Genomic DNA, 15,772 nt, shown 5'->3' on the forward strand with positions numbered 1-15,772 from the left:
ATATCACATCTGTCTCCTCAGAGACCCATATATTTTTGTCCTCAAGTGCAATAATGGCATTGTTATTGAACAGACATGTTAGTGGTGAGACAAATGCTTACATGACTCAGTTTCTTTAACCTTGTCCAGAGATGTTTTTGCTACTAACTGTTTGGGCGTGTATGTGTGTTTGCATGTGACCCGTATGACTTGTATAAATTGAAATTAAAGGAGGAAACACAATTTTTAACTCTTTTCAAACACTCTGCAGAATATTCATCCTAGTTGTGTATTTTAAATGGCAGCAAATTTTTGACTTAGAAGTGGTTCCTGACTCCTGTGATATGTATAATGTTTGAAGTTGTAGCTATAATGTTTAAACTCTTGACTAGTTGAGTAATTATTACATAATTATGGATAAATATAAACATCAGATTCTTAACTTTTCTTTTGACCATAAGCTATTATGTATAGCATCCAATGGCTTCTTGTAGGACTAATTACCCTGTACATTAAATTGTACTAACTTGACTGTTTAGAGTCTCTGTCTTCTGTTATAGAATGAGTTTCTACTTGGTGAATTGGTTTGGGACTCCCTAAGAATGCTTAGAATGGACCGTTATTAAAACAGTGCTTCCAGTTTGACATCTTCCCTGTGCCAGAGTTGGAGGAATTCAGGATAAACCTGCAAGGTGCTAACAGTAGCTGAGAAATAAACACAGCCAGGATAGGAAAGCAGTGCCATTGTAGAGAGATACTTTGTAGAGTTTGCTCTCAGAAGACAGAATGAAGGAAGCAATAGCAGGAGCTATTTTCTTCATTGGTGTAACTGTTGAAACAAGTGTCCTTTAGGCAACCATACATTTGTTAGGATCAGGCTGCCTTTGTATGCCTTATCAGCCTATAATCTTTTGATTGTTGCCTGTGTGTGTGTTTATTTATTTATTTATTTTTAACCAGTGAAGGAACAGTAATCCACACTAGTTTATCTCTCCTAATCACAGACTCACAGAGCTAGGTTGCTCTGAGCTTTTAATTCCCTCTTAGAGGCCTAACAGAGTGAAAAGTAAACAAAGAGCAAATTTGCAACCTTAAACATTGCTAATTTCCTCTGATGTCAGAATACTTAAACAGGCAGGACCTCGGAATTATTTGATCAAACCTGCTTTTAATCTAATGCATGCACAAGGGCTGTGTCTGGAATGATCTGCAAAACGGCAGGCGTCCCAAGAGAGCTTTATGGAAGGTTTCCTCTGTCAGAAACCGTAGTTTCCTCATTTTAAACTCTGGAGTTGGCTGTGTTTTGGGCGTAAAGTCATAAAGAGTAGTTTTCCTGCCTTTTAAATTTTATTTGGCCAAGTATTGCTGACCGGATGTGGATAGTTTTCTTTGGCTTTCTGTTTGCTGACTTTTTAATTGGCTACATGCCTTATTATTTTAGCTTTACTAGAAAATGAATTAATAAAAGGGTGTTATTGAGGGAAAGAAAGAAAGAAAGGGCAAAGCATTATCTGACTTCATACACTTTGTTTCATTGTGTACCGTTTAAGAAAATAAACACAGAACAAAAGACCCCAAAGCATTAGGTTATTTAGACTATGAAGCATTTTTCTACAATAAGATTCAGAGAAATTAATGCCTGGGATTTTTAAGTAAAGAGTGTCCTAATTTGGAGATACCCAAATAGTGGAAACCCAGTTTTCCCTTTCATTTTACTTACAGCTGTGTAGATACTTAAAGGGGGCATACTTTTGACAGAAGTAGATAAAGGGGATAGCACTTTTATTCACTGCATGTTTGAAATATGGTTTTAAGATGGGTGTTTGTAAAACCTTATCAATGTAACTAGATAGCATTGTGAATGCTTATTAAGTAATAATTCAGTTTTAAAGACTGAAAACACAATGTACTTTGATCTGTCACAGGTCAGTATTGTTGGTATTTCTGTTGAGAACAGATTAAGTTAAAACGAAACATTTAAGAGAGTGTTCAAATGCTTCTCAATGGCAAGTAAACAACTCTGCTGTTTGTGTTTTTTACATCTGATCATAAATACGGCTTCCGACACAAAGTAATTCAGAAGCCACCGCTTAAAAATAAATTATACACACTGATGCTTTGTGTAAATACACACTAAGAATAGCATGCCACGAGATGTAGCATTTGACTCCTTGGATGCCGATGAATTTCAATGCCTGTTATTTGTCATGCTGAAGCCTGTCGGGTGATGATTCTTTTCATTGGTGTATCCTTCCAAACATATTTCATCGCACCATGTGCACAGGAGTTCTCTGGGCGGGCGTGTTCGATCTGGGTGCCCCCTCTCCCCTTCGCTCCTTCCTTTCTCGCCCTGGCGCTCTCGCCGCCTCCTGCCTCCAGCCCCCACCCACCCCCCCTCGCTCCTTTTCGGCTCACGCCCCCCTCCCCTCTCTCCAGCTGGCGGAGGGGGTTGCGCTGCCTCCCAGACCTCGAGGACCTGCTCAGTCAGCTGGGGCCCCCTGCGGCCGGCTGCCTCCCTCGCCGCTAGGACCTGCCACTCTGCGCGGAATGGCAGCCGCAGCAGCATCCCCGCCAGCGGCAGCGGAGGCTGCAGCCACGGCCACCGCGGACGCTATTGTTCCCCGGTGTTAAACGCGCTTTCGCTCCTTTTCATCTGAAACGAACAATAGCAGGGAAGAGCTTTGCTTTCTGTAGTCCTTGGGAAGACAGAGTGAGGGCGCAGAAAAATTCCCTGCCGACCGCGTTCCGGATCCGGACCCTGGAGCGGCTGCGGGCGGCATGGGGCTGCAAGCGAGGCGCTCCGCGTCCCGGAGCCCAGGCGCCGCGGGCCCGCGCCCCGGTGTCCTGCCGCTGCTGCCGCCGCCGCCGCTGCTGCTGCTGCTGCTGCTCTGCCCGGGCGCCTGCGGGGCTGCGGCTCCCGGCCAGGCTGAGGCGTCCACTCCGTATCTGTGGAAGACTGGTAAGTGGCACAGAGTTCTCCACCTCTGGGTCCGTATTACAAAGCTGCTGGGCTTCAGGAGGGACCCCGGTGCATCTTGAGAGCCCCGGTGTAGCGGGATCCTAAGGTGAAAAGTACGAGTACTAGGAAGCAAATTGGGTCATGCCCGATGCTATTAGGAAAGAACAACCTAGCAACTAAGAGGCATGAGAGAGCCACGGGAATCGTGTTTCTCTCGCAGCTCTGTAGTTAATGAGGACACCCAACACGGTGCTTTCATAATGAAGTGGATTCTTAACCCCTGGGCTTTCATTCTACCGAGAGTTCCTCAACTATATTTCTGGCAAAGAAGAGGCAAGCAGCTCACACCCGGTCTTCATTCTGTCTTCAGGCACTTTGCTCAGTGCCATGAAACGTGTGGGTATAGAGTTGAATTTGTTAAGTATAGCTTTGTGAAATGTGGGACACGTGGAAACAAGCCAGATGAGGGCAGTTCTAACATCCAAAGGCAGATGGGGCTCCAGTGAGCTCAGGGAGAGGGTGCAAAGATCAATTCTTAATGAGTGAATGCCGTGATTTTTCAAGTGTGCAGTCGTAAGGATGTTTAGGTTTAAACTTTTCCTGCCTTGAGAATTCTTCTGCTTTGTTTTCAACCAACTAACAAAAGCAGCAACTAATTGTGCCTCAGAAGCTCCAGGCAAAGTGCTGACTTGAGGTCCTGGTGGCACAGTGACAAGCAGGAAAACAATACCAAGTGAGGAATTAACTCCCTTTTCTCCAGTGTCTTTTTTTTCTCCTCTAAAGGACGCTGAGAATTCTTTAGCAGACCTGAAACTTGGCATGTGTATAGAAATGAAGTAGGAAACATTATTCCTGTTGCTTAGGGGTAGGGGTAAATTAAGAGTTCCTTGGCAATGCCTAAACGTTAAGAGAAGCATGCAGTAGAAGGGAGGGAAAAGATGTATTTGTCATGGGATTGCAAACAAGTTACACAGACTGGGTCTCTTTCCTGGCGGCAACTATCTGTAGCCCCCAGCTGCAAAGAGAGGCTAGTCTACTCTACAATTACACCAATATTCTGAAATTTTAAAGAAGTTTCATCTCTCTGGCAACTTGGGGAGAAGATTGAACAGAAATTTATTTCAAGCCAAAGTACCTAATTTGCTTCAGAATGTTGCAAGAAATAGCACACACACTTTTAGGAAAGCCATTTGGATGTCAGTGTTAGCCACTCTTGTTGCCATTTGGAGTTTAAATATTAGTTGTTGACTAGTGGATGCAGATGAAATCATATTAATTTATTTCACATTCAAACAAAGAGTTGAAGATCTTCTCTACTTTAGCTAAAGCCATGGTTTTACTTTTCTGAAGCTTGGTCATAACAAAAAACAATAATCAAACTATAATTTACCATTAAATGGTATTATTTGGAGGTTTGGGAAGAACTTCTCCAGTAGGTAAGTACTAGACAAAATAGTACTTGCCTGCTTGAAATTTGTGCTGTTAAAGTAAGAAAACCCAAGCAGTAATTCAGATAGAATTAGAATCTAGGCAACATTCACTGTGCAGCATCTGAGGTGCCAATATATGTCAACATAAATGTCATGGTGGGAACACAAACCAATAAGCCATTTAAAATAGTGGAAACCTCTCAGGAGCAAGGATATGGAGACCTTGGTTCCACTGCCAGTGCCAGCTCTTGCTAGCTAGAAGAATGTTGGCAGGTTCATTTAACTTTTGACCCCTCGTTTTCTCAGCTGCATGTAAATGCAGTGATACCTTCTTCTGACTATTCATAGTGTTACAAAGAGCAAATGAGTGAGTTATGAGAAAGTAATCTATAAATTTCAATGTGATATGCATGTGAAAATATAAGCTAGTACGATGAGGGTGATAATGTCATCTCTTTTATGGTGGTCCTTGGTTTGGTGGGGAAAAAAAGTGAAGTAAACTGGAGAGGAAAATTTTTCCTCTTTATTTTTTTTTCAAGAGGGAAAGGAGGCTTTGCTATTATCTCTAAAGAAATTGAGAGTTGTTATCAGATGAATTAGGAAATATTTAAAGGAGTGGGATACACTGTAAATGAAAATGTAGAGATGAAAGAATTGTGTTTGTCGATGAAAATAGGAAGAGAATTGGGAGAGAAAATGAGGTGAGGTGAGACTGTCCAGGATGTCTGTTCCAGTTTCTTGGTCTTGGTACAGCAACTAATAGGGAGTTAAATTATTGGTCACATCACTGAATTACAGGGATGTAGTAAAAGGTCCACTGGTCGAGCAGCTGGGACAGGAACTCTTAACACTGTGTTTATCACTAACAAGCTGTAGAGCATTGGCACAGTCATTTAATGACTTTGGTTCTTGGTTTCTGAGTTTGTAGTATTCATTGATTAGAAAAAATGATATGTAAGGGCCTTTTTGTGCCTTAACATGCTTCATATGTATGTATGTATATGCACATACATACACCATAAACACATCTATGTACACATACCCATAGTTTATTAAGGTGTGTATATATATAATACATATACATAATAAATAGGTTTATAATACATGATGTATGATATATAATGTATAATATAGGAAAGTCTAAGGTATATATTATATGAAAGTTTTATTAAGTCAACTCACAACAAAGAGTTATCGAGGGCTCAGTTCTGTGAAGTCACTGAGGTAGAGGCTGACTAGAATGTTGACATCCCTTCCCTCAAGAAATTCATAATTGAACAATACTGTAAATACACAACAGCACATGGCGTACCATAGTCATGAACAAAACTGTGAAAACAGGGAAGTTGTGTAGCTGAAAGAGGGGGCTGTAGAAAGTTTTAAGGAGGAGTTAATGTTGATTGGGGTTTTGGAAGATGAGAACTGGATTGTTTAGTCTGGGAGGAGTGGAAGTCTATTTCAAGCAGCGCAAAGAAAGAAAATAAAAGTAAAAGCATGCCAACATTCTTAGGTCTTGAAAGCACTGCAACTCAAGTGTAGGATGTTTGGTGGGAATGAATGGAGGAATGCCAATTTGATGAATTCGGGCAGGTTGTAAGAAAACCTTCAAACTTTGGTAAAAGATGTTGGAGTTTTAACCTAAAAGCAAGGGGAAGCTATTGGAAGCTTTATGCAGAAGATTGACATATTCTTTTCCCAGAATGGAGAGAGATAAGTGAAGAGGCTGGGAGGTCAACAAGGAGAGGGCCTGAGAGGCAAAGGGGCCCCTTCACTTCTAGGACCATAGAAGTGAAGAGGAGAGGAGGGCTAGAGATCACACTGCAGAAGTGTTACCTCAGCTTTAGATTGCAGGGAATGCTGTGCCAAGGAGAGGAGGAATTCATTCCATCAAGATTGCCATCATATCTGCACCTAGTTCCTTGAGGTAGAGGATATGAAAGAAGAAAGAGCCAATTTCCTGGGGTTAGAGAAGAAGAATATCAGTTTACTTTCAATAGAGCAAACTTGAGGAGTAAGTCCATTCAAATGAATGTATCTGATGGGAAAACTAGTGACTGGATGGGCAGTTTAGGAGAAAGGCTGAGAGCATAGACTTGGAACTCAATAAATGTATAATATTTCAAAGCATGGTAGTTGGAGGGATGATTAAAAGAAAAGAGGTACTTAAAAGAGGGGCCAGGGCACTTTACAGGGAATATTGATATTGAAAGGGCCATTGTTGAGGAGAGACGTGTAGAAGGGTGAAAGACAGTGTGGTCACAAGAGGTCCAAGGAAAATGGCAGTAGGTGCTAAATGGAAGAAGATGTTTTATGAAGGGGATGATGGCAGAAAGTATAAGACATTTCTGGAAGGCTGGAAAAGAATAATGAAATATTTCAGAAATGATTGAATAAAAGATAATTCTCAGTGTTTTGGGAACGGATGTTTTAACTGGAGTAGTAGAGTTAGAAACTTATTTGAATAATAAACAAGATAATGAAATAGGTATGATATTGATGAAGTCAAATAACCGAGGGGTGTTGACATCACTACACTTGTTTTTTAATAGTGAAAACCTCAGAATATGATACTAAAAATATTTATTAAAATACAAAAACATTTTAACAGTTTTATGTCAGATTTATTTGAGAGGTAACGTATTTGTGTGAATAATTAAAAAAAATTTCATAAACACAGATAAAGCGCTTTATTATTGGAAGATAAATAGTTACTGATATTAGTTTTTCACTCTTCAATATTCTAGAACATGGAATTTTTCAGTAGTAATTATGACCAATAATATTTACCTGGCATTTCTCAATTAAGAACATAAATACGTTGCGTAAGATATCATTGACTTAACATGAATAGGACAGAGAACAGTGAACACCTGCAACTTTTATCCACTTATGTCACAGGTATATTTTCCGAAAGGTCTTAATGAAGTAATTGTATTTCTTGTTTTTAACTGATGTATAGTTGATATACCATGTTACATTGGTTTCAGGTGCACAGTATAGTGATTGGAACAGGTTTGTACATTAGGCTATGCACACCCTAAGTGTAGCAACCATCTGTACCATACAACCCCATTAAGATACCACCGACTGTATTTCCTATGCTGTATCTTGTATTCCTGTGTTTGATTCATTCCACAAGTGGAAGCCTGTATCTCCCACTCTCCTTCCCCCATTTTATCCTTTCACTCAGCCCCCTGTCCTCTGGCAACCTTTGGTTTGTTCTCTGTACTTATGGATCTGTTTCTGCTTTCTAAGTTTTGTCTATTCATTTGTTTTGTTATTTAGATTTCGAATAGAAGTAAAATCATATGGTATCTGTCATTTTCTGTCTGACTTATTTTACTTAGTATGTTACTGTCTAGGTCCATCTGTGTTTTCACAAATGGCAGGATCTCATCCTTTTTTGTGACTGAGTAATAGTCTATTGTGTGTGCTGTGCTGTGTGTGTGTGTGTGTGTGTGTGTGTGTGTGTGTGTGTGTATGCCTTCTTTATTCATAGACACTTGGTGGCTTCCATACTTGGGATATTGCAGATAATGCTGCATTAATATAGGATCCATGTATCTTTTGAATTGATGTTTTCATTTCCTTTCTTCTGGGCATTTACCCAGTAGTGGAATTGCTGGATCATATGGGAGTTCTATTTTTAATTTTTTGAAGAATCTTCATACTGTTTTCCACAGTGGCTATACCAATTTACATTTCCACCAACAGTGCGTGAGGGCTCCTTTTTTTCCCCACATTCTCACCAATGCTCATTAATTATTTCTTGCCTTTTTGATTTTAACTATTCTGACAGGTATAAAATCATATCTTATTGTAGTTTTGCTTACATTTCCTTGATGATTAGTAATTTTGAGCATCTTTTCTTGTGTCTGTTTACCATCTTGGCATGTCTTCTTTGGAAAAATATTTATTCAGGTGCCCTGCCCGTTTTAATCAAGATTTTTTTTTCTGGTGTTGAGTTATGTAAGTTCGTTATATATTTTGGATATTAACTTCTTATCAGATCTATCATTTGCAGATATCTTTTCCCATTCAGTAAGTTGGCTTTTCATTTTATCGATGATTTCCTTCACTCTGCAAAAGATTTTAATTTTGATATAGTCCCAAATTGAGTTAATTTTTATATTAATGAAATTACACTGAAATCCAAGAAAAAGGTACACACTAACCATTGTTTAGAATTCAGGGGATTAAGGTATTTATCAGTATGAGTTTTCTCTCAAGGAAATCACTTCTCACATTAAACACTTTTGAACTACGTTGATCCAGTGCAAGGCAATACTATTAACAACAATCACTGTGTCCTTTACGCTGTTAATTGTGTGTAAAATAATTCCTTACTTTTTCAATATAAAATAAAAATAAGGATTATTCTTTTCTTTCATGTACTTGTCCTAATATAAACTATTCTGTAATGCATATGGAAAAATATTAATCCTAATTCTGCCATTCATTAAATAACAAAGGAGGGAGGGATGTCATTCCAGGTAGTAGTAACATGAGGGTGGCATTATCCTAATAAAAGTGTTTTGCATTTCAGCTGTGCTTAATTTGGAATGTGGCGTAGTTTGCTCATTAAATGCAAGACGGAGATAGAGTGGACAGTGTGGGCGTAAAAGTCCATTAATACAGAGTAACATAGATCACAATGCTATATTTTATCTATGTTAAATTATTTCATCTCCAATATGGCTAAATAATATGTATTACATAGAGGTTTTCTGAATTTTAATTAAGTACGGTAGCATATGTAATATATTAGTGGAGTGTTTGATATATGTTAGAACTTCAGTGAATGGCATTTTTTATTATTTTTATTATTCTAATATATAATACAGTGGCTACTTAATTTTATGACCTGGAACAAGTCCAGTAATGTGCATTAGCTTTCTTGAAATCACTTGTTTGGTAAATGCACTAGAAGTTACAAATTGATACAGTGCGAGATACTCCATCAGATTATAAGAAAGGCAGCATTGTGGGGATGGAAAGAACACCGGCTTTGGGATCAGACAAACCACTATTTAAACCTGCCTCTACCTTACTGGTCAAGTTAGTTGAACTCTCTGATTTTGTTTTCTCACCTTAACATAGTGGCAGAAATTCTGAAGTGAGAGGCCATTTGCAAAGTTTTGACAGGTAGTAAATGGAAAGTGCCTAGCACAGTGCCCTAAATGTGATAGATGTGCAAAAAATGGTTTCTTCCATTCTTGATTTTTGTTCCCCCCAAAATGACATCACAAGCAGGAATTTTACAGATTCAACACATTCATCAGTCTTCTCCAGACAAATGGCACCGTGAAAAACCAAACAAATCAAGGAAGAGAGGTGGTTTTATTATAGGCTCATCTTTTTTTATTGCTTAGACACTTAGATGTAGACAGTGTGGAGCACAGACCATAAAAATATTTTGAACAGCAAATTCAGGGTGAATTATATAAATAGAAATTTTTATACCTCATTTTGTGCTGTGTTTCAAGGGCTTTCTCAAGAATCTGAAATGTTAGATTCTTGAAAGTGGTCTTGTGACCACTGCTTTCCAAATTAATTGTTTTCACGGAATTGTTTTTGTGTATTCGTTAATTATGCTTACTAGATGATCATTTAAATTCTTTTGAAAAATTAAGTTTCTTTCTTTTGTGAGAGAAAGAGAGTGAACACAGCAGGGGATGGGCAGAGAGAAGGAGAGACAGAATCCAGGTCAGCCTCCACACCATCAGTGCAGACCCGATCTGGGGCTTGAACTCAAGAAGTGTAAGATCATGGCCTGAGCGGAGATTAAGAGACGTTTAACCCACCATGACAGCAAGGTGCCCCTAACTACATTTTTAAAAACGAAAGTTTCTATCTTGTTTCCCTACCCTTCTTTCTTAGCGTATGTAACCCTGTTCAAAATTCATTAAGAGCTTATTGATTGCATCAAAAAGTGAAATGCTCAGGTGGTTTTGTGAAACTTTAATATCTTAATGGACTGCGGTAACTCAGGTCCCTCATTATGCAAATTATAGATGGCTACCTGGTTTGCAAAATAATAGAAGCCCCAATCAGGACTGAGGTTGAGTGCTATAGACCAACACAAACCCACATTCTTTCCTGCCTGTTACTGCAACCTAGAACAACTGGTCTGATGGTGGTGGGATGAGATGCTGACATTCAAGGGGAGAGTGAAAGCCTCTGTCTAGTGAATATATAGAATAGGCTCTCTCGGAATTAAGTGGTCCTTAATGAAAGAAACCTTAGGGAAGTGGCATCAGGAAAATCTATTTTTTCTATCAGAAGAACATCACAGAGTGTGAGTTAGAGGTGCCGGTGAGTCATAAGGTAGAGATTTTTTTTCTATTTCTTTGTCATCCGCACTTCATACTTGACACTTTAGAGTGCGTTAAAATGATGAAAAATAAAGGAATTTGCATTGAATTCTCAGGTATCTGAGCAATAAGAAAAACAGTGTTTAGAGGAAGTGATATAACAATTAAACACATGTTTAGGAAAGAGTGGAGGAAAACAAGGTAGTGCTGAAAACAGGGATACTAACAAGTAATCCATCTACTGCTTCGGATAACCTGGCCTAACCAAAAGGATGTCCTTTCATCTTCCAGAAGTACTGTTGAGCTAATTGATATTTTGCATAGTTTGCCATGTGAAGTTGTAATCTCTAGGGTATTACTTTCAGAGTTAATGCCATGAGAAAATAAATAAGGAGATGTAGGGAAAAGGCACAAATGTGCTTCAGGACCATGTATTGGGGTAATGTTGAAGGGGGGACTCTACATCTGAGGAGCCATCAGAGATCATCCACATAGAATTTAGTGAGCCATCTCCACAAATCCGGGAGAAGCTTTGCATGGCTCTAAAGACTTGGGGAGAAAATGAGACATTACAAGAGAGCAACACACCAAGGAGAGAAAGGTGGAAGCAGGCAAATCTGCCTTCTTTTACAAACTATTTTTAATAGGCTTTATTCTCTGAGCAGTTGTAGGTTTACAAAAAACTAAGCAGAAAGTACAGAGTTCTCACATACCCCCTCATTCTTCTCCCATTTCTCCCTATTATCGACACCTTGCATCAGTGTGGTACATGTGTACATGTGTACCATTGATGAACCAGTATTGTTAGGTTATTACTTAAAATCCATAGTTTATAGTTGGGTCAGTCACTCGGATACATTCTGTGCTTTTAGACAAATAGATAATGACATGTATCTAGTAATACATGTATCCACTGTTAGAGCATTATACAGAGTAGTTTCATTGCCATAAAAATCCTCTGTGCTTCACCTACTCATGTCTCAATCCATCCCTCTATCTTTCCGAATCTCTGGTAACCACTGATCCTTTTATCTTCTTATGTCTCCATACATGTGCTTTTCTTGGAATATCATATAGTTGGAACCATAAAGTATGTGACCTTTTCTTTCACTTTGTAATAATGCATTAAGTTTCTTCTATGTCTTTTCATGGCTTGATATCTCATTTCTTTTCATCACTGAGTAATATTCTGCTCTATGGACATAGCACAGTTTGTTTATCTATTTACATATTGAAGGACCTCTTGGTCACTTCCAAGTTTTGGCATTATGAATAAAGCTGCTGTAAACATCTGTGTGTAGGTTTTTGTGTGGATATGTATTTATCTCCGTTATGTGGAGACCAAGGAGCACAATTGGTGGGTCATATGGTAAGGAGCACCTTTAATTTTGTAAGCAGCTGTCTTTCAAAGTGGCTGTACCATTTGCATTCCCATCAGCAGTGAATGAGGGTTCCTGGTGCTCCACATCCTGGCCAGTGTTGTCAGTATTTTGAATTTAGCTGTTTTAATGTGGGTAGTTGTATGTCGTTGTTTTAATTTTCTATTCTTTGATGTTACATAATGTTGAGCGTACTCTTTTCATCTGCTTGTCATCTGTATGGCTTCTCTGATGAGGGATCTGCAGTCTTTCCAGCATATGAAGAGTAGCAGGAACAGGTGGAACCCTCAGGTGACTGAGTTCAAAGTCTTCGCCTAGCCTGAGCTGCGCATGCTTCCTTTCTTGTTACTCTGATGACTCATACTAACAAGTATTTTATAAAGAGAAAATAAACATGGAAGTTAAGTAAATAAACACCAAATGGAGATGGGCCTACACTTTGTCTTTTGTTCCACCTTGAGGGGAACACCTTGGGAGAGAATTTGGAAGTGATAAACAGTATCTTGAAGTGGAAGAAAAGGGTGTGATATATGAAAGGTTAAATGGAACCTGTAAGCTTGTGAGATTTCCTTTTTTTTAAAGTGGGCTTTTCACTGTTTTTTTTTTTTAATGTTTATTTACTTATTTTGGGAGAGAGAGAGAGTGCGTGAGAGAAAGAGCAGGAGAGGATCAGAGAGGGAAAGAGAGAGAATCCCACACTGGTTCTGAGCTGTCAGCGCAGAGCCCGACGCGGGGCTCAATCCCATGAACTGTGAGATCATGACCTGAGCTGAAATCCAGAGTCAGACACTTAACCCACTAAACCATCCAGGCACCCCAAGCTTGTGAGATTTTCAAGTGCACTATGCACATGCTGGGTCTCTAGCTGACTGTTCTGGTTAATTACATAGTTGCCTATCTATTTTTCCTTGTTCTGGATGGAGGCTGGCAAAAAGTTGATGTGCAGTATCCCCCTGAGCTTCTGGGAAACCGTGAAATCCCTTGTTCTGGTCCCTGGTAAGTTGAGATGTCAAGGCAGCCAGCTGCTTAGCTTGCTCCCACAAACCTTTCCACAGACACAGAATGGGAGCATCTCCAGAATGAGGCTCAGAAGTGATCATGTGTGCCCAAATACAGTACACTACACAGGTAGTTAACTTAGAACTATATAGAGAGCTTGCTGGACAGTTAATTTTCCCAAACGTATCATGCATAGACAATGATTAGGCAGTAGGAATAATTAAACTCATGCTATATGGCGAAGGCAGGACTTAACAAATTGTGCCATGCTGTCTGGAAAAAAAGTTATCCCTTGGGTTGTAATAGCAGTAGTGATACAGCACATACTGAGTATTGTAGATGGCATCAGAACACAAATATTGCCTATTTGGGTTGCACTATTAAAAGATTATTTTTGTTTTCTCTCTCAAAATGAGCATAACTGTAAGTGTCAGGGGAGTCTATCCCCTGTATTCAGTTACTTCCCCTTGACAGTGAAAGAGGTTAGTTGCAAAGAATTGAAGCCATAGCTTGAAATGAAAGAAGTACTGATTGCTGAGTAGTAAAATACATATTTAAGTGCATTTTTGTGTGTAATACACGAAATGTTGAAGAATCAGCTTTTGAGACATAGGAACCTTGGCTTGATTTTGTACTTTATTAAGCATATGAACTTAATCTCTGTGTCTCATTCCTCAGCCATGCCCTAGGTATGATACTAGTATCTCCCTCTGCAGATTGTTGTAGTGATATCTTGAGACAAAACCGTAGAGCACTTAGATGGTGCCTGGCTCATGTCTGTACTCAGTAAATCCTTCACTTGTTGTGATTCTGGCGTGAACTAAAATGCCTTCTCACAGCGCTAGAGTTTGTTTCTGGATCTGAGTCTCTTTTATTCTTCATTTTGATCCTCCTTCGATCTGCATGTGCATTTCAAGTTTCCCTCCATCTGGCATTATTTTGCTTTTACCTGCTGTCAGGGCCACGATAGTTGCAAAGCCCTCAGCTTTGCTAGTAGCAGAGCTGTTCAAAGTATGGCTTTAGAACACAGAGACATTACGCCTCAGTCTATTACTTTTCCCTGTGATTGTGCACATTTTTGCCATGGAGGAAATGCTGGAGGTGGGACTCTTTCGGCGGGACTGTGCATTCCCAAATTCCTTTGTGTGAAAGATTATTTCTGGCAAGACCTTTCTGCTCTGTGATGCTGTGAGTGAAAGGGTGTAGGAAATGTACAGTGAATGCTGATGTATACTCTAAGTCCTCTTTTTCTCTCCTAAAGTACATACCCCCGTATCTATGTATGAATGTACGCATGTCATGTGTATGCTCTGTATATGTATATGCATGTCATATATATCGATATCCTACTTATTTACCTCAAGATTTCAAAGTCCTTTGATAGAAACTGTTTCTATCAGGTGTTGACCTGTTACATGCCCATTACACCCTGTTTTATCTGTACATTCTCTAAAGTTAATATGTAATTTGTGGGCTTTTGATAGAATTACAATACTAAACGAATACATCATTACAGGCATACTCATGCAAATATATGCACACATACCTAGATGCATAAATACATGCAAGTGCAAATAGTACAGTCATTTATGGCTTTTACCACACAGGACTTCATGATTTATTTGGCTTTATGGAAGTTATTATACCACCTTGAATGTTATAGTGATTTTAAAGCACTGACGTTTGAAATTGTGCACAATCATGAATATTTTCACTAAAATATTAATTATTCAAAAAGTTATATTAACATTTTATTTTAAAAAATTTTATTTCGAACTTTATGCTCATTAAGAGCTTGGTCTAATAAAAGCTTTAAGTGAGTGGAAGGTATATTAAGATCTTTTATCTTAAGATCCTTTTATGTCTCACCATCTTCCTGTGTTTGCCACTTTGGTGCCTAAAAAAGGTCTTCAATCTGCAGTGCCTGCACAGATTTCCAAGAAGTACTTTTCCTTTCTTTTCTTTTTTTTTTTTTTTAAATGTTTATTTTTGAGAGATAGAGCGCAAGTGGGGGAGGGGAAGAGAAGAGAGGGAAACAATCCGAAGGAGGCTCCAGGCTCTGAGCTGTGCACAGAGCCTGATGTGGGGCTCGAACCCACGAACCCTGAGATCATGACCTAAGCCGAAGTCGGACGTTTGACTGAGCCACCCATGCACCCCAGAAGTACGTTTCTTCTAATAGCAGCTGCCTGTCACCTTATCCATGAACATCATTTATATAAAATATTAGTTGTAAGTTGTTTACATTGATTATGGTATCATTAAGTCAGTACTAATAACAGACCCAGGTAGAATATTATATATTAACTTTTTATTTATTTTTTTATATATGTGGGTTCTGTGTATTAAATGTGATTTCAAGTTGTGATATTTTCAACTTAAGATGTGTAAGATGATTTTTTTGGGCCATAACCCCATCATAAATATAGAAAGATCTGTATATATGTGTTTGTGTGTACTTTATGCACACTTATATAAACTATGCGTTTTATGTATAACGTTTATTTTTTTCCTGGGGGAAATATAATTCATTCAGAGCCGCTACGTTACACAACTTCAGGGACTCCAGTCACAGAATTAGGTGACCTTTTTCTTCGTGTTTGTGTCAATCAGTTCATTTAAGTAAAACTAGCAAGCACATAGTGACTTTTTTTTTTTTTTTTTTACACCGAACTTGGTGCTGGAGAGCAAATGTGAATGACACATGGAACC

At 38.9% G+C, this 15,772-nt stretch overlaps 1 protein-coding gene across 3 annotated transcripts in view; it reads left to right on the top strand.

Annotated features, from left to right (window-relative positions):
• The first annotated feature begins 2,466 nt into the window (after positions 1-2,466).
• The window catches only part of THSD7A (thrombospondin type 1 domain containing 7A), a 449,664-nt gene continuing 436,358 nt past the window's right edge, over positions 2,467-15,772 (top strand). The window contains exon 1 of one of the 3 annotated variants that reach the window (XM_086695294.1): positions 2,467-2,938. In XM_086695294.1, the coding sequence (XP_086551420.1) occupies positions 2,758-2,938 (181 nt within the window). In that variant the 5' untranslated portion in view covers positions 2,467-2,757. The remainder of the gene's footprint in view (positions 2,939-15,772) is intronic. The other 2 variants (XM_086695275.1, XM_086695285.1) reach the window with 2 other exon arrangements.

The sequence above is a fragment of the Puma concolor genome, chromosome A2 (assembly GCF_028749965.1).
Source record: "Puma concolor isolate L17-30 chromosome A2, mPumCon1.1.hap2, whole genome shotgun sequence".
In the NCBI taxonomy this organism is placed as follows: Eukaryota; Metazoa; Chordata; class Mammalia; order Carnivora; family Felidae; genus Puma; species Puma concolor.